Source organism: Nicotiana attenuata, chromosome 11 (genome assembly GCF_001879085.1).
Source record: "Nicotiana attenuata strain UT chromosome 11, NIATTr2, whole genome shotgun sequence".
Taxonomy (NCBI): domain Eukaryota; kingdom Viridiplantae; phylum Streptophyta; class Magnoliopsida; order Solanales; family Solanaceae; genus Nicotiana; species Nicotiana attenuata.
Window position 1 is genome coordinate 48,481,600 of NC_031999.1, and position 23,127 is coordinate 48,504,726.

General features: G+C 37.4%; 1 protein-coding gene across 2 annotated transcripts in view; it reads right to left on the bottom strand.

The window, feature by feature from the left end:
• Positions 2,999-23,127, bottom strand: part of LOC109234476 (dicer-like protein 4) — a 64,148-nt gene continuing 44,019 nt past the window's right edge. For both annotated transcript variants that reach the window (XM_019400489.1, XM_019400488.1), the window contains exons 18-26: positions 13,889-14,094; positions 13,417-13,626; positions 11,618-12,076; positions 11,228-11,500; positions 8,415-8,741; positions 4,771-5,080; positions 4,586-4,700; positions 3,367-3,512; positions 2,999-3,251 (exon numbers count right to left, since the gene is read on the bottom strand). In XM_019400489.1, the coding sequence (XP_019256034.1) occupies positions 3,232-3,251; positions 3,367-3,512; positions 4,586-4,700; positions 4,771-5,080; positions 8,415-8,741; positions 11,228-11,500; positions 11,618-12,076; positions 13,417-13,626; positions 13,889-14,094 (2,066 nt within the window). In that variant the 3' untranslated portion in view covers positions 2,999-3,231. The remainder of the gene's footprint in view (positions 3,252-3,366; positions 3,513-4,585; positions 4,701-4,770; positions 5,081-8,414; positions 8,742-11,227; positions 11,501-11,617; positions 12,077-13,416; positions 13,627-13,888; positions 14,095-23,127) is intronic.

The window sequence follows — 23,127 nt, forward strand, 5'->3', positions numbered from 1 at the left end:
CAAGATTGATCGCCTTAAGGCCCGTCTTGTTGCCAAGGGATATACTCAGATATTTGGGCTCGAGCTTGGTTTAGTAAGTTTAGCACAGTTATCCAGGAGTTTGGCATGACTCGGATGAAGCTGATCACTCTGTGTTTTATCGGCACTCTGCTTCGAGTCTCTGTATTTATCTGGTGGTCTATGTTGATGATATTGTTATTACCGGCAATGATCAGGATGGTATTACTGAATTGAAGCAGCATCTCTCTCAACACTTCCAGACTAAGGACCCGGGCAAACTAAAGTATTTTCTGGGTATTGAGGTCTCTCAGTCTAGCTCAAGTATTGTGATCTCACAACGGAAGTATGCCTTAGATATTCTTGAGGAGACAGGAATGACAGGTTGTAGACCTGTTAACACTCCGATGGATCCAAATTCTAAACTTCTGCCAGGAGAGGGGGAGCCTCTTAGCGATCCTACAAGATATAGGCGGTTGGTTGGTAAATTAAATTACCTTACAGTGACAAGACATGATATTTCCTTTCCTGTGAGTGTTGTGAGTCAGTTTATGGATTCTCCGTGTGATAGTCATTGGGATGCAGTTATTCGCATTCTTCGGTATATAAAATCAGCTCCAGGCAAAGGTTTATTGTTTGAGGATCGAGGCCATGAGCAGATCGTTGGATACTCAGATGCTGATTGGGCTGGATCACCTTCTGATAGACGTTCTACGTCTGGATATTGTGTCTTAGTAGGAGGAAATTTGGTGTCTTGGAAGAGCAAGAAACAGAATGTTGTTGCTCGATCTAGTGCAGAACCAGAATATCGAGCGATGGCTATGGCTACATGTGAGCTAATTTGGATCAAACAGCTGCTCAAGGAGTTGAAATTTGGTGAGATTAGTCATATGGGACTTGTGTGTGATAATCAAGCTGCTCTTCATATTGCATCAAATCCTGTGTTCCATGAGAGAACTAAACACATTGAGATTGACTGTCACTTTGTCAGAGAAAAGATACTCTCGGGAGATATTGCTATAAAGTTTGTGAAGTCGAATGATCAACTTGCAGATATTTTCACCAAGTCCCTTACTGGTCCTCGTATTAACTACATATGTAACAAGATCGGTACATATGATTTATATGCACCAGCTCGAGGGGGAGTGTTAGAATAGTTATGTAAATACGAGTAAATAACCCTAATCCCATATGTATTAGGAGTAGGACATGTTATGTATATAGGACTCATTGTATCGTGTTTAACACATGTGAATAATATCATATTTTTCTCCCGTGCATTCTCACAATATTAATTAAAAAAATTATATGAACACATTCATGGAATATAGGGAGACGGTGAATATAATAAAATACATGGAATGTAGCGAGATACACTGAAATACAATGGAAAAAAAAGACAATAAAATACATGAAAAAACAGTGAGATACATTGAAATACACTTAAAAAAAGGTAATAGAATCTTCAAGTTGCTCAGCCCCAAACTCCGTCGTTTTTGTTCAAGAATAACCCTAATGTCGTCTCGTCGAGAGGGCCACGATTCTGACTCGACAGTACCAACAAGTGGAATCTGGCGAAAATTAGGACGCGAAAAACCGAACTCGACATCGGAAGTGCCGCCGGCGGCGTCAAGGCCGGAGAGAAAACCCTCATTCTGGAAACTTCCAGAAGCGCTACCAATCTGAGAAGAATCTAGAAGGAAGTTGTGTTAGGGTTTATGAAATCGTTGTCCCTGTTGCTACTCGCCATTACTGAGTGGACTGAGGGAGTATTAATGGTGTGTTTCAGGGATACTGAAATGGACTCGTATTCAATTGATTACACCCTCTACACTGGTGAGAGAGAATAGTTTGTATTCATGGAGAAAACTGGCATTGAGAGAGAGGGTGGAGAAAAATCTGAAAGAATGAGAGAGAAAAATAATACAAAACATATTTTATGGCTTAAGGGTAGGAGGTGACCATAAATAGATATTTGGCTATAAAAATCAAAAGGTAGCTATGGAATATAATATTTTAAAATGGTACTTATTTTTAATAAATAAGGTATCAACCTTTGCTATAGGAGGTAAAAATTCCTTGTATTTTCTACTATAATACTTTGAAAGAAAAAGATGGGCCTATTGTTTTTCTGTTAAATTAACGCTATATCACAAGAAACAATTAAGTAAAACCGATAATAAAAAAAGACAAAGACTTTAGCCCGTTTGGCCAAGCTGCAAAAATCAGCTTATTTTGAGAAGTGTTTTTTTTCAACAGTGCTTTTCTCAAAAATACTTTTGGTGAGAAGCAGTTTGTGTTTGGCTAATTAGTTTGAAAAGCACTTCTGAGCAGCAATTAGTGTTTGGCCAAGCTTTAAAAAACTGTTTCTAAGTGTATTTTTCTCAAAAGTGCTTCTCAAAAAAGTGCTTTTGGAGAGAAGCCACTTTTTTCTGCTTCTCTAAAACTGCTCCTGTTTCTCCTCAAAAGCACTTTTTTTCCTTCCAAAAGCTTGGCCAAACACCTCAATTTTTGGCCAAAAGTGCTTTTGGCAAAAAAAAAAAAAAAAAAAGCATTTTTTGCCAAAAAGAAGCTTGGCCAAACATGCTATAGTCATGTATGCTTCTATCAAACCAACTAAGTTGCTGCATGCTCCGTAAGTAATGCAATCTTTTTCCCTCATTTACACTCAACGGCAATAGCATAGGAATTTCAATAGTAGAGATGACACTAGAAAGCCACTCTAAAGGGCTGCTATTAAGGAATTAGCCAGTGCGTCCTAAATTTCAATTTTTTAATTCAATTTTTGGGACAAAAATATGCTGAGTTATCCCGAAGTTACGATTTTTAGTTTAAAACTTTAGCACAAAATAAATATTGGCTAATTCCTAAATAGCATTCCTGAGAATGGCTAAATAGCATTCTTGAGAATGGCTATTTGTGCACTTGACCCTTTCAAGTAACAGGCATCTGTGACTGGTTTAATCAAAGAAGAAAGTGAACAAAGAAATGAAAAAAAAAATGAAAAATGAGAATTAAAATAAAAGCACCAAGAATGGGATACATTGTTTTTTTTCCCACCAAGAATGGGATATGCTAGGAAGGATGACCTCCAAAAAATGGCACGCCGCATATGATTTCAATACCTAAAACAGTTTGCCAACTAGAACTAATTACATCATTTAGCACCTATTCTATTTGCAGCCACACCAGGAGAGAGTGAACAAGACCCCTTTATCACTCCGTACTACCTGGTTAATATACAAATTCTATACCTGTACACATATAGGATAGACATACAGCCACATTATGGTCGCGTTAAGGATCATACATACAATTTTTGTTAACTTTAATCAAGTCAGTATTCAGAGGGTAAGCACTCTCAGTTACCGAACATGTATCCTTCGTGCTTCAAGAACCAAAGTGCCCCTTCCGCTGCATCCTCAGCTGCATCTTTCTTTTTCGCCCGAGGAGCTCCACAAGACTCTATAACTCTTGATGTTTCTTCAATTTCCACCACCACCCGAAAAGTAAACCTGAAGACAATTTTGTAATATTAAAGAGGGGACATAATGTATGCAGTTTGGAGAACATAGGGGGTTGGGCACAACATAAGCTATTACTTTAACACCTCTCCCTCCATCCCTCCATCATCCCTCCCTCTCACAATGCCATAGGCTATAAAATGTCAAGGATTTTCAGTGCACAGAAATAATCAAGAAATTGAGGAAGATGTTAGTGGTTTTACCTTTTCTGGTTAGATCAGACAACAAACTTTAAGGCAGGGATTCCCAAGGACAGCATTAAACCACATAACCAGCAAGGATTTTCTTTATGTTATAGGTTCCAAGAATTAAACTTAAGAACTACAAGTGCATAATAAAAATTTAAACAATCAAATAGTGCAGAAATTAACCAGATACAAAGTATGACTGCATATATCCTCCCATCTCAAGCTGAACTTTTCTTCTATATGGTGCATTGATTTCTACTTGGTAGATTTCCCACATCGGTTGTGGACGGAGTAATTGGTCTCCTTATATGGTCTTTGGCCAATCTTCACCTTTTGAGCTAGCTTTTCGGGTTGAGTTAGGCTCAAGGTCCATTATCTTAACATGGTATCAAAACCACACTCATCCCAATTCTTGAAACCCTTATGTTGGGCCCATATTATATTTACACTCCAAATGTCCAGTTCTAAGCTTGTGTGCGTCAGTGTGTGGGTAGGGAGGGGGTGTTAGAGACCTACATCAGTTGTGGACGGGACTTCCGGTCTCGTTACATGGTCTGGACAATCCTTACCTCATGAGCTAACTATTGGGGTTGAGTTAGGCCCAAGGTCCAGTTCTTATCAGTACTTGTTGGAGGAATAAGTTTCCTAGGCTTCATTCATTAATGTCAAATGTTATTTTCCAGTACTTGTCATTTTACAATTTTGGGCCATTTCATGAAACTCGATATTTTACAATGCTGAGTAATTACTTTGAGATGAGTAATTAGTTAATGCAGTTTGTTCACTATGGTTTAGTTTACGTTTTCATGATTGCAGGAATCTGCTCAAAATTCTGGAATGAAAATAAAAGCTACTTTTTACTAGTTCACTACATACTCTTTCAAGTGGCTTGGCCCTGTCTCCTTGCAACATTCAAATCTAGGAGGTTTCCAGCAGTTGGCAGCACAAACTTCATGCAAAATTGACTTTGCCGATCCATTTATTGCACCACCTGAATTATTTTGGAGTAAGAGAATGACAACATGGATAAATAAGCAGATAGAGATCCTTGTTATTGATACCTGTAGCTTTTGAATCTGAATTAGAGCCATTAGGCATGATGGTCTGCTCAGAGTTGCATTGTACAGCTGCCTCTGGGGCCAACTTTCTCGCAGGCTTTAACTTGAAATTGCAATTTCTTGCAAGTTCCTCACTAATAGGGAATACTTTCAAGTCACGATCACTTTCAGATGCTTCGTTCTTCTCCACATCATTGCACTTAGCAGTAAGAACACAGGGTATTTCATCATATCCTATCAGTTTAGCTTCCATCTTTTTAGCTGTTTTTACCACTTGCTCCAGTGATTTAGACTTGCGCCTATAGCCTTGAGCCTGCACATTGGAAGACATTACTGAACTGCAAAATAGCTATATAAGAGAAGTCCGATAAGGGAGGTATTAAGATTGGAATACTAAAATGGAAATCAGACTGCAGAAACAATGATAAAATCAGATAAGAAGAGCTGAATCTATAGTAACGACGCCTGATCAGCATGCCACTGCTGAGAGAAGCAAAGAACAAAAGTAGCAGAAGTGTTGTCACTGTCTCACTGACAAGAGAGACATTTGAAGAAGAGAAGTAAAAATAGAAGGCAAAAGGAACACCGAAGCATACTTGATAATATGTAAAGCAGTCAATGAATTTGCCAAAACAAGGTAATTTATCAACTAAAGTGAGAAACTTGTGAAGTTCTGCGAGAAATGTTATAGGTTTTAGTGATAAATCATTATCTTTCCTTATGCATAGAGATGCATTTCTCTACTCTGAATGCCAATAAGGCAATGTAAACTGATCCATGAAACTTGTCCCCATTTCCCATTACGACCTTGAACATTGTGAGGCTCCTAGTACCCCCCTGAAAAACTTTCAAGTGGAATTAATGCCCTCTTTCTCAGTCACCTGGCATAGAGAGTGTTCATCATTCTCTCTTTAAGAGCGTGAGGGACCACAATAAAGTTTTATAATCTATTTTTGCAAGATATTTTTTGTTAAATGCATGGAGAAGGTGCAGAGTTGCTCCTGAACTACGCGAAATGATTTACTTTTGTAAAAAGTTGGGGTTGAAACTACCCCTGTTGTTACCAAAATAGTCTACACTTGCCCTTTTCTACTAATGGAAAATGATTAGCACCATAAATCGCCACGTGTTGAAGCTTAAAATTAAACCGCAATAATTGATTTGAATTAAAGGACATGAATGATGCATTTCACATAGTTTAGGGGTAAAATGATAATAAGTTTTTTAAATGAAATTGACACGTGGAAGCAAGAATTGCATGTTAAGCACTTCCTTTCCTTAAAACAGGGGTTGGCCAACAAAGGGGGTACTAATACCACTTAGAAGTTGTTCAGGGAGTACTATTGACCCCTGCAAAGTTTAAGGTCGTAAGGGGAAATTTGGGACAAGTTTGAGGGGGTCCTTATGTATTATCCAAAATTATATATATCAGCTTATAAAGGCAGCCCAGTGCACTAAGCTCCCGCTATGCGCATGGTCCGGGGAAGGGCTGGACCACAAGGGTCTATAGTACAATATATATATCAGCTTATGCCTTGTTTTATTCGGCGAGGGGGGTGGGGGGGAAGTTATTTCTGAAGCACAAATTAAGGAGTACTAAGAAGTTCTTCCTCAAGGAGTTGAACAATTTTTATTACTGTTGAAGGTCTAGAAACGAAAATGGAGCAAGAAAGTTGGCTCCCTGAACTAATGGATAAAGCTATAGTCACTAAGTGCTTGAACAGCCTCTGTATCTATGACTACCTACTGTCATAATCCTTTAGGCAAGACTCATCACTAGTACAGAGCGTGAATGCAATGAGAACATTCTCTGCAACTTGATCCACTACAATTACAACTTTGTAACACCACGGTGGTATCACATAAATGAAGAAAGCTGTGAGAGCAAGCAGTTCAGTGATCTCAATCATTCTCATCCAGCAAAACCGCTGAAGAGATTATCATCATAAAGCAGCAACCTGATGTTGGGGTGAGTAAAGACTTGTATGATGGAATCAACAAGAAAGTCTGTGCTACAAGAACAATGATGTCATGAGAAGAAATCAATTTGAGCAATAAGCCACCAAATTATGTTTTTGTACTATTTTATCGTATGAGGAGAAAGTTAACAAAGAAGAGCAGAGGGCGTCTTTTGTAGAGAATCGTGTTCTGATATAAATTCTCTACTTTTTGGCATACTTCTTGTATACGGGAGTTCTCTCCTTTTTGATTAATACAATTTACCTTATAAAAAAAAAACAGGATTACAAAGTCTTGGAGCTAAAAATAATTATTAAAGTTATAGAGATCTCAAAATTCTTTAAGGATTAGTCAACAGAACACCATGGGAGAGGCCTGCAACCATGCACAAAATTATTGCAAAAAAACCCACTCTTTCTCATACATGGCATTTGAAAGAAGGTGATCATGGCATGGTCAAGGTTTGCACCCAAATTCAGCATAGTACAGCCACCAAAGCCCCTCACTGTAGGACCTTAGCATTCTAGCTAGTTGCTACAACCAATACCCAAATACCCTAAGGTTAAGATCTCACTAACAATCCGTGCAACATCAAAGGTTTTCCTGAGCAAGCCAAGTGATTCAAGTCATCAGTGACTTGGCGAGTGCTTGGTATGAAAGGAGAATGTTTTCCACGGAAAATAATTTCCTGAAAAATAAGCGATTTTCTTACTTATTTTCTGATATTTCGTAAGCAAGCAAAAAATATTATCTCAAGAGCATTTATAACCTAGACAGACATTATGGGGGTGGGGTTTCTTTTTTTTGGAGTGGTGTTGGTTGGGGGGTGGGATGGGTCATGCGGTTGGGGGGTGTGGGTTTTTTCTTTTGGGGGGGGGGGTGTTGGAGCGGTTTTTTTGGGGGAGGTGGTGGTTTTGGGATGGGGGTTGGGGTGGGCAAGGGACAGGGTGGAGTGGGGGGAGGGATGGGGTGAAGTGAGGGGATTGCAAGGGAAAGAGGAGGGAGTGAGAGCAGCAGGGAAAGGGGGCGCTTGGGGGCGGGGTTTAGGGTGGGGTGGATGGGGTTAGAGGGTGGGGTGGGGAGGGTTGAAACCATCAATTAGACTATCAGAGTTTCAGAAATGTTATTCTTTCTCTTACTAGGGAAGCCATTTATTTGAAATTGGAGGAAAATGAGTTCATAAAGAAAATATTTGATCCAATCAAACATGGAAAAATTGGAAAGCATTTTCCAGAAATCTTTTTTCCTCCAACGAAACAAACCCTTGGAATACAAAGATTTTTTCAACACCTTTATCACAGAAATCTACACCTAGTTTTTGTGATAAGTAAATCTTCAATTTCATATAAACTGTAACAAATAATCCTAAAGCTTATTTTCCTTTTATATGGGCATGAAGAATTAGCCAGAAAGACAACCAAATTATCAACACCTGCACCAGACCATGTCCTTTTCCTAAAAAGCAATATTTCAAGTATATAGTTGATGCTACTTAAAAAAATAAAAATAAAAATTGAAAAGTTCATGCTACTGGAAAGAAGCTGCAGTTTGTTCAGCATTTCGTTTTTCTTCAAAGGTTCAAAAAAGTTGCATAGGTGACCCCCTGACAAACATTTTGATCATGTAACATACAGGAAAAGAGCTCCAACAAGAAGAAATAACAGGACAGGAACTAATAAGATGCATACCTTCAAGCTTGAATGTACTTGCTGGGCAGCCATTCTTGCGGCAGCTTTTTTATTGATATTGAGAGCAGAAGCCGCTTCAGAAACATTCTCCCCATTCACCTTGGCCTCAACTAGATATTTGCTATCTTTTTTTGAAGCCAGGAACTTTAGATGCCAGCCATAAGACTGGCAAAGTTCATGGAGTTCTCTTTTTGGATTAAGCTGCAACCTGGTAAAGCTCATGACGGGCTTTAAGAAGGAGAGCATTATACGCCAAGCACGGTTCAAGTCAAACCCTGTGTCAAGCAGGATTGCACCCATACAAGACTCCACCAGGTCGCCAAGGGCCTGAACCAACCAGTAAACATGAGAGCAAAATGAGGGTTCATCTTTCAAAGGTTCAGCAAAGAAATGATTGAGCAATTTTCCTTAATGCTCAGGAGAGGAGCAACCAACCCCAGTATTACTTGATATATACAAATGCTTCCATATATACCATCACAACCCAATTTACTTGACTAACATTCCTTTTCAGCAGCCCTTTACTGGACAACAAACTCTCTTTTGAACAAGGAGGTACAATGATGTAAGAGACAACTTAAGAAGAACAGAAAAACATCCCTTTTTAGTAAGTTTGTGGCCCAACCTTTGAAGGATGTTTATGGCATAAGTTCAAATATTATTTTAGATTATATAACCTGCTAACCATGCCTACTTTACCCTATCAATATCTTTATCTTGATTGGGTAAAATTTTTTAACCAAGGATTTGCAGTTCATTGATTTACAATAAATAGCACATTATTTAGTTAATGTCACCTGAGTAATTCAATGATTCTCATTTTCTTTGGAGCCCTACCCATCCAAGAAGCTAAAATGCAGAAGTTCCCATATTGTTTAGTAGGAATGCGGGTAAACATCTTCCTTGTAGTACATAGAATATTTCATAATGTTCTATAAGTAGAGCTAAGAACAACTCCATATTGTTCTGCAAGTAGCCCATGGAACAACTCCATATTCTTTGATATTAATGGTTGGAAAATGAGTCATCGCTTATGGCTTTGGTGAATCTTCTGTTGCTTCTCGGTGCTTTATGGCTTTATGCATTACATTATACAGACTCTTCATTTGTCCAGATGCACTCCTGTCAATTGGGCATGACATGGGCATTGTACCTCGTAAGAATCCTTCCATGTATGGTTAGGGTATATCTAAAATTGCATGCACCTGAGTTGGATAAATACATATATCTGATGCTCATGTTCGAGTACCTGACTCTGAATCGTACCATCTGCAACAAAATCCAGGTAGAATTCCAGATTGCTTCTTCTTCTATTTCTCAGTTCTCACTATTCTTTTTTCTCCAATAGACTCTCAATACCAAGGCATTCTTCATCTTTCTTCTTAATGTTCCAGCAAAGATACTGTCATAACCTATTAACGGGACCAGAGCATCCTCAATTATAATGCTAGAGCCTCAAAGCCTCCCACTGCTTTACCCATTAATGAACTATTAACATCTACCTTTTCTCCTCACTATTTCAGCTCTAAATATGCTGCTGCATGGTTAGGCAATAAAGCTCCTTTCTCACCTACCTAGGAAAAGAAAAAAGACTACGCTCAATTCTAAACGGGTTTTAGTCGACTGTATGAATCCTTTATATATTATTCCGCTCCATTTGGGTGCATTCATTCAAATACTCAATAATATATGTTAAATTAGGTTACCAACACAATGAAGATTTACTTCCAACTAGTTGGTCTTGAATATATCAAAAGCTACTACACCTAATTTATGATTTTTTTCTAGACTACACTTTTAGACTTTCCCTACTCCAGCACAGGAACTGTATTGCTGGTAAGCCTCGATAAAAGTCTAATCGTTTCGTCGAGTAGGGAAAGGCTAGGAATGCAGCCTCAACCTGCTGGAAAAGCATTTACCTGGAGTCGTCTATTCCTGATTCAACAAATGAAAGAAGCCTTGATCCCAATACTAGCTGTGGACTGGAATGTTATTTTATCCAACTGATTCTAATCATGATTTTTACTCTAAACAACTGGATTGGATTTTCTAGCTCTCTTTTTAAATAGACTGCTTTCAATTTCGCTTGCCCTGGAACCTATTTTTATTGATATTGATCTAGAATCAGCTTTTCCTAGTTTCTTTTATTATTCAACACCAGAAGCTATTGTCACGACTTGAACACATGACCTTCAAATAAAAGAAATGGAATAATAAATCTTTGTTTTCCATGCAAGATTTGGTGATCTGGGACATTCCGGGTAAAAAGGTAGTGCATGTCAGAATATAGTCCATTTAGTAACGTCAGACTATTTTAGGGTAGTTAGCTTCGTCTTTTTGGGACTTCTTTCAGTTACATCGATATTCTGGCAAGGCCAATGTCAGAATGCTGGAGCGGGAATAGAGTTTAGGACCTAAACTGGAAAACAATCAACTCCTGTGTGCAACAATATCAAATAATTTCGCGAGATATAAGAGAAGGAGAATGACAAAGACATACGCCTTACACCTGAAACCTTTCACATCACTTTACAAAGTACAGCGTTACCCTTATTTGTGGAGACAATGTCGTTTTGCCTAAATATATAATCAATCTGCTATCTAGCAATAATATCAAATGATTTGAAGACCCAAGTTTCTTATACCTGAATTCTTTTATAGGAAAACTTTGCAATGTAAATTCTTACGTTTATTTTATGAAGGGCAAATACTCTATACTACAATAAGTGTAAACACAAACTATTATAAACTCTGTATAAGAAACTCCATGAATCCATCAATATTGAAGATTTCATCATGTAAATAGTGAATACCTTTGGACAAGATGGCTCTTCAGACAACCTTTTCATAGAATCTGGTCTTCCAATGAAATTGACATATCTAGTAATTGACTCACGGAGGCCACTAGAATCACAGAGTATATGGCTGTGGAAGCTTTGATGTACTGCAACAACTGCGAAGGTGGTGTTGTTTACAGAAACTGATCTCAGATCAGTCAACTGGCCAGGCTTCAGTTTTGGGTACACAGAGTATAGATAGGATGTGATCAAATAATCGAGGACAGCATCTCCAAGAAACTCCAGTCTCTGCTAAAGGAAATCAAATGTTCTAAGAAAGAAGTTGCTGCAAAATACTAAAAATCGCCTACACAACCACCAGAGAGTTTCAGAAAAGTAGGTTATTGAAAAAGAGGAATTCCATACCTGATAGCAACCTCCTCCGTGGTTGTTATAAGATGGATGGATGAAGGCCTGAATGAGCAAACCCTTATGGACGAATGTATAACCTAATAAATTTTCAATGGCCTGAATATCTATTTCATCAGCAAGTGGCATAAAGACTTTGCTTGCAGCGCAAATACTCTTTACTTGTGATTCTTCAAAATCTGTATAGATACCAATCCATTTAAGAAATGCAATTGCTGCTTTGAAGCCACTGTCAACTACAAAAGCGCCAACAAGGGCTTCAACTATATCAGCAATTGTTTTCTTACGCAACCACTGATGACATTTGCTACACCTAACTTCAGTCTTTGCACCATCTGTTACACTACCACATTGACCGTGTATGCTTTTTTCTGTTTGTTTGTTACAGATTACAGGGCACGGACGGCCTACTGCATAGAAGTGGTAGGGATCAAATGATTGATCACGAATAAACGCCTGACACAAAGAAAAACTTAGAGATTCAATCAAATCAATTGACTTAAGAGTATAAACATCTTAAAAGGAGAAAGCTCATAAATATATATATTTATAGATAAACACGTAATCAAACATATTTACACACATACAGTCACATTAATGTATATTCTATGACCTCCTCCCCTCATAGGAAACCACAATTGCCTCTGATTTCTAAAAATTCATTAGAGATATGCAGTTTCATCTTATATTCATATTTATGTTCAATTATTGAGATACAGAATGCTAGCTGTCTTACTTATCACACAAAAAGAAAAGTGCAGAACTGTCCAACTCGAGAATCCAACAACATAGGTTATTAGAAATTGAGGAAGTCATTTTAGTATGGTGAGTATGTTCATTTTATGTTTATGGCTTGCTCTTGACAACATTCAGATATTTGTGCAGCGGACAGCATACTCGTGACAGTCAAGAGTAAAACATTTCCTCATACTAGGAAAGAAAATGTCAGCGATGACTGAATATTAAGGTGTATCAAGACAACATCAAACAAACTTAGTAGGACTAATTTTTCCAATGATGCCACAAAAAAAAAAAAAAGCATTCATTATCAGCTAATCAAACATCACTATCTTTAACGTGTTAAATGTATGTATAGAAAAAAGTTTACTGTTCCATTTCAAAAAAAGCGTTTACTGTTCCAGACACAGAGGAAATCCCCTCTTTTATTGGGTTGGATAGGAGATTATCAAATCTTATAGCTCTCTTAATCTCAATATATATGGTAGTCTTTCTATTTAATATCTCGAAATGTTTAACCCATACCATGTTTATACAAAATTTCACATTTTCAATACCTTGAATTCATTGTCATTGTATCAAATAATAGGTTACTCATGAATGTATCAGATATTTATTACTCCCTTCGTCCCATTCTATTTTACGGTTATCGACTAAGTATAAAGTTTTATTAGTAAATTTAACTTGGTTATTATATTAGTTTAGTGGAGATTTATTTGATACAATGACAAATTATTCGAGGCCTCATATTAATCAACACAGATGAACTTTTTTTCCTGATAAGTTTCAACAAGATATATTCTACTTCTGCTCTTTTATTTGTTTTTGGGGCAATGTGAGATGAGAGAGCCACACGTGCATCTGAGTTTGTGTTAAGAAATGGTAGTGTTTGCACTTCCTCACAATGAAATAATGTAAAATTTGCAAAAATTCAAAAGCCATGTTTTGAAACAAGAAAAAGCAAGCATTCTCTTATCTGAACATAAAAGATGTGCTGTCATATCACTGAAGGAGTCTGTCCATATCCAGCATTTGGAGTTTTCAGCAACACCATGTACCTGTAAATTGTTTCTGACTGCTATAGTGTACAGATAGGAATTGTTCACAATGTTTGAGCGCCTTCTAGTTAACTGTCCTTCGTCAAAGGCATTGTATGTAAGAAAGACATGCCTCCCAACTGCAAACTTGAGAAATGCATCACCAAGCACTTCAAGCCTTTCAAGAGAAAAAGGTTCATTGCATTTCTCTGTAGTAAGTGCTTCAAGAACCTGGTCCAGTTTCAGGCAGTTAATAGTAAACTAGGTACTGTATCTGGCATGATTCATATGCTATGAACAAGCGATAAATGTAAAACAGATGTGTTTGATTGAGAAATACTACTAAGCTATGTTGCTCGGACTCTCCCAAAATGTCATCGGGTGTGGGTCAAATTCTCCAAAAGTGGTGCATTTTTGGAGGATCTGACACGGGTGCGGCACCATTTTGGAGAGTCCGCGCAACATAGCTACTGAGGATCGGAGTATTCCTTACATGATCTATTGTTACTTCCCTTCCCTCAGGGAAAGAAGCAGATAGGCAGCCCTTTAGTTCGATAGCGACAAGTAAGCTTTCAAGACGATGCATGATCGATGGCAACAGAGATAATGAGCTCCCAATATCTTTGGAAAACCCAATTATCTTGAGCTGGCAAATTTCAGCAGGTAGTTCAACAAAGTGCTCCTCTTTATCACGCAACTCTGTGTAGAGGGCCAGAGGAAAGTCATTAATACACCACTTAAGTTACTGCGTTTAATAATAGGCATAATACAAATTGAACTTATTTTCAGGAGGGAATAACAAGCTGACATTCTGAAAATCTGGCAAGTTAAATAAAGAAGAAAGCTTATAATTTTCTCATGTCATGTCTTGGTGACGCTAGTCCCAAATGACTTACTGAAGTTTTAGAGGAAAATATAGACCCTTCACCCTTGGAGCTGCTCGGCACATTACACCAGCGCAGATACCCTCTAAAACCAAATATCCTTTTTTTTCCAATAAGTAATAACTATTAAAACCATGTATCTCCCCTCCATTATCCATACTCCTGTCAAATCCCTGGGTTTTTATAAGTTTTGAGCCAGAAAACAGGCCTCAGCATTATTCACCCAAGAAAATTCTATGCAACTGGACTTCTCACTGTAATATACTAGGTGGCGATTTTATTATCTTCTACCACTATTCCTATTGCCTTCACCGAAAGAAGTTAAAGCACAATTTGCCTGATGAAAAGCTGATGTTGAAGTGAAGAAGAGAAAAAAGCCAATGTTCAGAGACCCTTGAAGCAGCAATGATACTGTTCAAAGAAGTAGTGTAGCAAACCCTAAGCAATCCCTTACAATTTGCGCTTTAGTTAGTTTCATATTTAGTTCATATAAATCTTTACACTTATCTTACTTAGCTGATTTTGCAGCCATTTGATGTCATTTTTTTTAAGTAGTTCCCTGATCAGATTTAGAACTAGGGTTCTTTTTTCTTTCTGATGTCCGTGGTGTCTGGGCTAGCTTTAGCGAACCTCGACTAATTCCACGAGATACCTGCTACCTCACACTAGCATAGGTACTGGGTAACTCTGTCCACATCTCCATTGTGATTTGAACCTAAAACCTTGTGATTCTCAACCCAATTCATTGACCACTAGGCCACACCTTTGGGTGCCATTTAGAACTATTAGATAGTTATGTAAATAATATGAATTAGTCCTAGTCCCACATAGAATAGGAGTATGATATATATTGTATAAATAGGGCTCAATGTACTATAATTAAAACAGAATATCAATAATAGATTTTTCTCCCGTGCATTCTCACATGGTATTAGAGCAATTGTGAGAGATTTATCGTTGTGCATAAATTCCAGGGACTCCGGGAGGAGAAATCAGTCAACCAAAAGTCTTTTTCCGGCAAACACAGGTCTGCTGCAAGTGAAAAGCCACTTTTCGTCAGTGTCGTGCAAAAACTAACACCGCCACCACCACGAATTAGATCAGCCGGCGGCGACCAACCCATAAAAAAATCTCCATCAGTAGACCCTCCACACGCACCCACGAGTCGCCGGAAGAAAATTTTCCGGCGAAGTTCCGACATCACGCGACGGCGCGTGCGGCCCTTCCGGTAACTTTTTGGAAATTTTTCTTTGGGATCGATTGCTCGCAAGGGAATTCCGAGCCTACCCATCCAGGTTACACCAAATTCCGACCACTTTTATATTTTTCCGGCGTGAACAGTGATTTCAGAAGGGTTTCTGATTTTTCCGGCGTGAAAATCGTAATGTCATTTGAATTAGAAGCATTTGACTCGCACTCGGATCCAATGCATTGAATCCAATCCAGATGGTTTCTTCAGATTATTTTGAGTTCCTTCAGTACGAAGCATGTAAACAGACATCTTCAGAGATAGCTTCTATTGTTCAAATAGGTAGTAGCGTGACTTGTGTCTCCCAATCTTCAACCTGCGAATCTTCGGTCATTGATTCAGGTGCATCTGATCACATTTCCTGTAATAAATCTCTTTTCACTACTATTTCATGCTCTCAATCTCTTCCAACAGTCACGATGGCCAACGAGTCTCAAACCGTGGAAACTGGAATAAGTCAAGCAAGTTGATAATAGGTGAATTTAACTATAATCACGCCTTAAATAACCACCTTCTTGTATAGTTTTGATGATAAAAGTGATAACAAAATGCTCTTATTAGTGCTTTTCATGATTTGCAGGTGATATATGACCAGGGAAGGCTAGGGAGTACTTTTGGAGTCAAAAATGAAGAAAAAGAGGCCAACTGTGAAATTCCCAAGTAAACCACGCAAAACAGGCCTGAAGATTCAGAGAACTGTGTTGACCGCGGTTCCACCGCGACCGCGGTAGAACCGCGGTGGAAGAGAGCTGCAGATAAAATGAGATTCAGAGAAGGCATTTGGCCGCGGTTTAACCGCGACCCCGGTAGAACCGCGGCGGAAGCAGAAAACTTCAGGGACTAAAGTGTAAAACACGGGATTTTTAGACCTAAACCCTAGTTTAAATACGAGACTTCGCCCAAGAGAGGTATGTATTGAATTTTAGAGTATCTTGGCAAGAAAAACTATTGTGAGATAATACCCAAAAACATAGTTCTTCTTTTCTTTGATTTTTATTGCTAGTTATGATGAATTCTATCTTAGTTTGTTTTCCCATAGCCATGAGTAGCTAAATCCTTTGTCTAAGGCTTTGATGGAACCTATTGGGGGATGAACATCTTGTTTATGTGAATACAAATTGCTAGTTTCAATCTCTATTTGTTCAACTTTGTGCTTGTCGTAGTTAATTGACAGGATCCTCAATTAGCTGTGCCTATTTAGTGTGCATAACTTGGAAAAGAATGCATATTTAGGTTATTGTTGAACAACACCACTCCCAAAGTATAAGAGGAATCTATAATCGCGGGTTTAAAGGCGGGATTAGGGATAACGAAGCCTTGGGTGTAATCTAAAGTGAATTGTGCTAAATAAAGTAAGCTAGTGTATCTCGGGAGAGTGCAATTAGTATATTATTGTGATTACTCGGGAGAGATTTACGGCAAGATGAGCGTTCATGATTGATAGAGATGTGTTGGTAAATTTGTAGGAGCATAAACAGAAGGGATTCCTTCAATAGGGGAAATCATTGCCTTAGCTTCTTCTCATCATTGTTTACAACCTTAGCATTTTAGTTTACAGCTGTTTAATTTACTTGCAATCGTAGTTAGTAAAGCGACCTTCAACTGTAATTCAAACATCTGGGAAACTGGTTCTGAAGAGTTTAGTGGGTCTAAAGATAGTGATTGATAGGTTAACTCTCTGTGGATTCGACCCTGAGCGTAATACTCTGATTATATTTGCAACGTCCGCAGAGTCCTTTTTAGATGACATAGTTGGGCGTGATCACACACAAAGCTGTAAAAACATTAATACCTTAAATTCAGAACTTAATTCCAAAGCATATCTATATAAACTAGGTGGTGCTGGCTCGAGCCCAACATTGTTAGATAAAAAAGTAGTTGGCGCTTTCTTTTGGCTGCCTTTGAATAAATTTTCTGATACAGGACAACACTAAAATAACCTATATGAATCCAAAAAAAAAGGGCTTACTAAAGCGATATCGCTGTAAAAGCATAATTATAGGATATTCCTCTAATGCGTCATGTCATAATTGCATCATACGTTTAGGCCGAATGTCTTCAGGTGGAACGTGTTTGCACTGTATCCTCTCCACCGGACAATAGAAAAACCCATGACCACCTAAATTAATTCAACAACACAACTATAAATACTACTTGGTGCTCAACACTACATGAAGTCTTCTAATAATTCATCTATTATTTTGGGACAAAGAGTTCTAATTTTGATTCTTTCCAACTCAAGACCTCACTGCTTCAAATTTAAACCACCTTGCTATACATAAACGGCATTCGATTCTCCAATCTCATAACAGGCTGGTAGTCATTGAGAGGCGTTCTTCCCCTACCCAATCTGAAGATTTAGGAGTTCGATTGCTGGCAACCTAGACGATATGTTAGAGGAAAAAACAAACATGTAATGCTACGTATGACACTGACATGCAATCATATTTTTATTTAGGTTGCTGGGTACAACAGGTCATAGAAAATGCCTTTGACATGATTCAATATGCAAGCCTCAAGGTCCTTTCAACAGATTTAGTCTCTTGGTCAAAGATCGTGTAGTCTTTCACTCCAATGAGAAAGCCAGTCACTTGACCATTTAAGACCCTGCAAATAATGGAAAAATTATTAACTGATAATATTAAATATATGTTTTTTCTGAGGTATATCGAAAATGTTCTCTCTAGCAGTCTAACTTCATAAGGTAAGGCTTCATACACACTACCCTCCCTAGACCCCACTTGTGGGAACACACTGGGTTTGTTGTTGTATAATACTTTGAACCTGGAAATAATTATGTTAATTTTTTTTAGCCTTTAGGGATACTTAAGTAATGTTGTTGTATTTTTTTCTAATAAACATTGGTGATTGTAATATTATGGACTAATATTGGTGCAGCGTATAGTTAAATAATTCAACATGAGTTGAACAAACACTACAAAGCTGACAGGAATGTTCAACAGGAGTTGAACAAACACTATAAACCTGAAAAATATTGCATTCTCACAGTCGCAGCTGCTAAATGATTGTCATTTTAAGCATTTAAATTGATATAAATTCAGTAGATCTAAAGATACTAAAACAATAGATAACTGTATGTCATTAGTAATGCATTGGTAATTTGTTTGTAAGACTAATTTATAAAAGTTTATTGCTCCTCAAAGTGTTAACCATCAGCAAATGACAAAATGAATAATATATTACAAGCTTAGATGCCTCAATTTTCAGAATTGAATGTCAAAGGTTAGAATAAAAAAGAGCAAAAGAATGTTATCTTAAGAGAAAGATATAATACCTTTTTATCTAGCCTAGCGTGCTGTAAACCTACAGCCAACAAGAGCTAGATCGGAGACATTTCTTGCATTCTGTTATACACCTCTCTTCTTAGTTGCTCCAGTAATGAGGTTTCACAGGAAAACACTCAAAAAAGGTCCATATGAGTAAGTTGTTCAGAGAAGCTATCCTGTAAAGCACACCAACTTCCTCCAGAATGAGAAGATTTTGTATTTTCTTACAACTCAAAATCATCATCAAGTTATCATCTTGGTCGAAGAATGGTATCCAGCAAAGCACAACCCACAGAGTGCCAAATAATACATGTCAAAAGTTACTATCTGTATAGTCAATTTTAAAACATAATAATTTCCATAAAGACCACAGTAGATTGCGAAAGGAACCAGTAGGCCAGAGATGCTCAAGATGCTGGTAAATACTATTTTTAAAGCATCATCAACAACAAAATAAACAACATTGCAAAATTTTTTGAAGTTGTTAAGGTGAAGAATTTTCAAAGAATTAAGAATTAATTTTTTTTGAAACTGGTACCAATCAAAGAAGAATTAACTAACGATATATGTTTCACACAGAAGGAACATATTTCAAGGTGAATTATCTTGAGACTTTTTTTGTCATAGCTTGTAAGACAGATCTAGATTTCCTTAAAAGATATCAAATGTTGGTTTGCTCCTTAAAGTTCTATTATAGAAATTGCTCCTAAAACTTCTAATACAGGAATCTCACTACCTTAGAAGTTAATGATAATAGCACCTAGAGTACAAAATGGAAGACTGCTATAACGCTCGATATTTCACAAATAATGACATAAAAGGAACCACGTTGTTGTAATATACTCTTTACGTAGGGAATAGCCACGTAAAACAATGACCATGATGTAACCTCAATTAGCATATTACCAGTAAATGGGAAGTAACAAATTTTGCGTCTCCAATGTTAGGATTTTCTCAATTCTAGATTGTGATTTATAAACAATCTATATAAGTCCTTTCAATTATTCAGAACCGTGGAACTATATGATTTTCACATAAAATAGAGATACAATAACTTCAATTAAGAAAACTTACCTGAATCCATGATGTGTTTTCTTAATTAAATTGAGCGGAAGTCTTCTTCAGAGTTGCTGTTCTTGAGAAAATCAGTATTTCTCTCTCTTTTCCTTTTCTATGTTCTTTTCCGAATAGAATAGATGGAGTACGCTATTCTTCCTTATAACAGGCAGAGACACGGACCATCAGTTAATTCTCACTTTCCATCAAAGTGGGTTAGTGGGGAGTTATGACCATAATTAACTTCCCCTAATTTTATCCAAATATTAATTTAACAAAATATATTTATATTAAACAAAAATACTCACGTGGGCCATATTTTACATTCTCCCACTTGGTGCACGTGATGTTACTCACTTAATGGTTTAATAAATATCTCAATCATTACGTGCACAATAAAATGTTAAATTCTCATTCATTGGAAACATCACTCGTTGTTATTGAATAAGTAAACTTATATGAGTCATGGCGGTTGTACATCACTTACTCGATATAGTCCCTTCCATGTACTACAATATCAGTCTATTACCCAATACAACATGTAAAAGTAATACTTAATTGGTCCAACGTTAATGCTTAGAATATCTTTATCTAAGCCTGAATCTGTCTTCGTTATTCTCAATATTATGTATACAAGAGAAAATAGGTATAAAATACCAAAAACATATGTTTAAATGAGCTCAAAGTGTCAATTTCATAAACATAATAAAGTCTTTAGATAAATTCATACATTGCTATTAAGAATGCCCATTCTTTCAACATGTTCAACAAATATTTTGGGTGATAATCCTTTCGTCAAAGGATCGGCAATCATAAGTTTAGTGCTAATATGTTCAATTGACACTTTATGTTTCTGGACTTCTTCTTTGACGGCAAAGTATTTCACTTCCATATGCTTAGCACCCTTTGAATACTTGTCGTTCTTAGAGAAAAAGACTACTGCGGAATTATCACAATAAATTTTCAGCGGCCTGGCAATATTGTCGACTAGTCCAAGTCCTGAAATAAAGTTCCGCAGCCAATTAGCCTGAACTGTAGCCTCAAAGCATGCCACAAATTCAGCTTCCATAGTGGACGCAGCTATGACAGACTGCTTCGCACTCTTCCATGATATTGCTCCTCCGGCTAACAGGAACAAATAACCAAATGTAGATTTTCTTGTATCCATACAACCAGCATAATCTGAATCTGAATATCCAATCACGTCAAGATGATCAGATCTTCTATAAGTGAGCATATAATCTTTCATTCCTAGCAAGTAACGCAACACTTTCTTTGCAGCCTTCCAGTGGTCCATCCCTGGATTACTTTGATATCTTCCCAGTATTCCAACAGCAAAACTGGTGTCTGGTCTTGTACATGTCTGGGCATACATTAAGCTCCCAACTATAGATGCATAAGGAATATCTTTCATTTGCATACGTTCCAATTCATTCTTTGGACTTGATTGAGACTAAATTTATCCCCTTTCTGAATTGGAACGGGACTTGATGAGCATTTTTCCATTCTAAATCTTTCTAACACTTTATTAATATAGGCTTTCTGAGACAATCCCAATAATCCTAGTGATCTATTTCGGAATATTTTTATCCCGATCACATAGGATGCCTCTCCCATATCTTTCATCTCAAAGTTATTAGAAAGGAATTTCGTGGTGTCATACATCATACCAAGATTATTAGTAGCAAGCAAGATGTCATCAGCATACAAGACTAACATAATAAACTTACTCCCAATGACCTTCAGATATATACACCGATCAACAGTGTTTTCTTTAAATCCAAATGTGACAACAGTTTTGTTAAATTTAAGATGCCACTGTCGGGAAGCTTGTTTAAGTCCGTATATTGATTTCTTAAGTTTACACACCATGTGTTCCTTCCCTTTAATGGCAAACCCCTCTGGTTGATCCATATAAACTTCTTCCTCTAAATTTCCATTTAAAAAAGCGGTTTTTACATCTATTTGATGTAGCTCTAAATCATAATGAGCTACTAAAGCCATTACAATTCCGAGTGAATCCTTCCTAGAGACCGGTGAAAATGTCTCTTTATAGTCAATGCCATCTTTCTGAGTGAAACCTTTGGCAACAAGTCTGGCCTTGTGACGTTCAATGTTGCCATTCGAGTCGCTTTGGTCTTAAAGACCCATTTACACTCGACTCTTTTGCAACCTTCCGGTAATTCAACAAGGTCCCAAACTTTATTCTGTTCCATAGACTTCAACTCATCTTTCATAGCATCTAACCATTTATCAGAATTATTACTGTCAATGGCTTGTGAAAATAAAACTGGATCATTAGCAATTCCAAAGTCAATTTCTGACTCATGTAGATAAACTAAATAATCATCTGAAATAGCAGATCTCTTTTGTCTTTGAGACCTTCTTAATGCTACTTCTTGTGGTTCATCTACTGTAGGTTCATTAACTGCAATTTCATTATTAGTAGTAGGATCATTTATTTGTTGTTCTTGCTGGTTGTTAGGTTGTACAAAAACTTCAGGAACAACAAGTTTAGAAGAAGTGCAGGGTAGAGGAACTTGCATCCTGACTTCTTTAATTTCCACATTACGTGGTTCCTCACTCCCACTATTTTCACCATTCTCAATGAACCTAGCATTTCCAGTTTCAACTATTCTCGTACTATGATTTGGACAGTAAAATCTATACCCTTTTGATTTTTCTGGATAACCAATGAAGAAACCACTGATCGTTCTTGAATCCAGTTTCTTTTCAAGTGGATTATAAATTCTTATTTCTGCCGGGCAACCCCAAATATGCAGGTGCCTCAAACTAGGTTTCCTACCAGTCCAAAGTTCAAAAGGAGTCTTTGGGACTGCTTTACTAGGAACCCTATTTAGCAAGTATACGACAGTCCTTAATGCATATATCCACAATGAGATGGGTAAAGATGAATTACTCAACATACTCCTAACCATGTCCATTAATGTACGATTACGCCTTTCAGCCACACCATTTTGTTGTGGAGTGCCAGGCATTGAGTGAGCACATATGCCACGTTTTTCAAGGAATTTAGCAAATGGACCAGGGTGTTGTCCAGTTTCGTCATATCTTCCATAATACTCACCACCTCTGTCTGACCTGATTATTTTCACCTTTCTATCTAGTTGTCTTTCAACCTCATTAATAAATACCTCTAAGGCATTCACTGCTTGAGATTTTTCATGCTAACAAATAGACTATATCCATACGTAAAAAGTCATCAATAAAGTGATAAATATCTTTCCTTACTGAA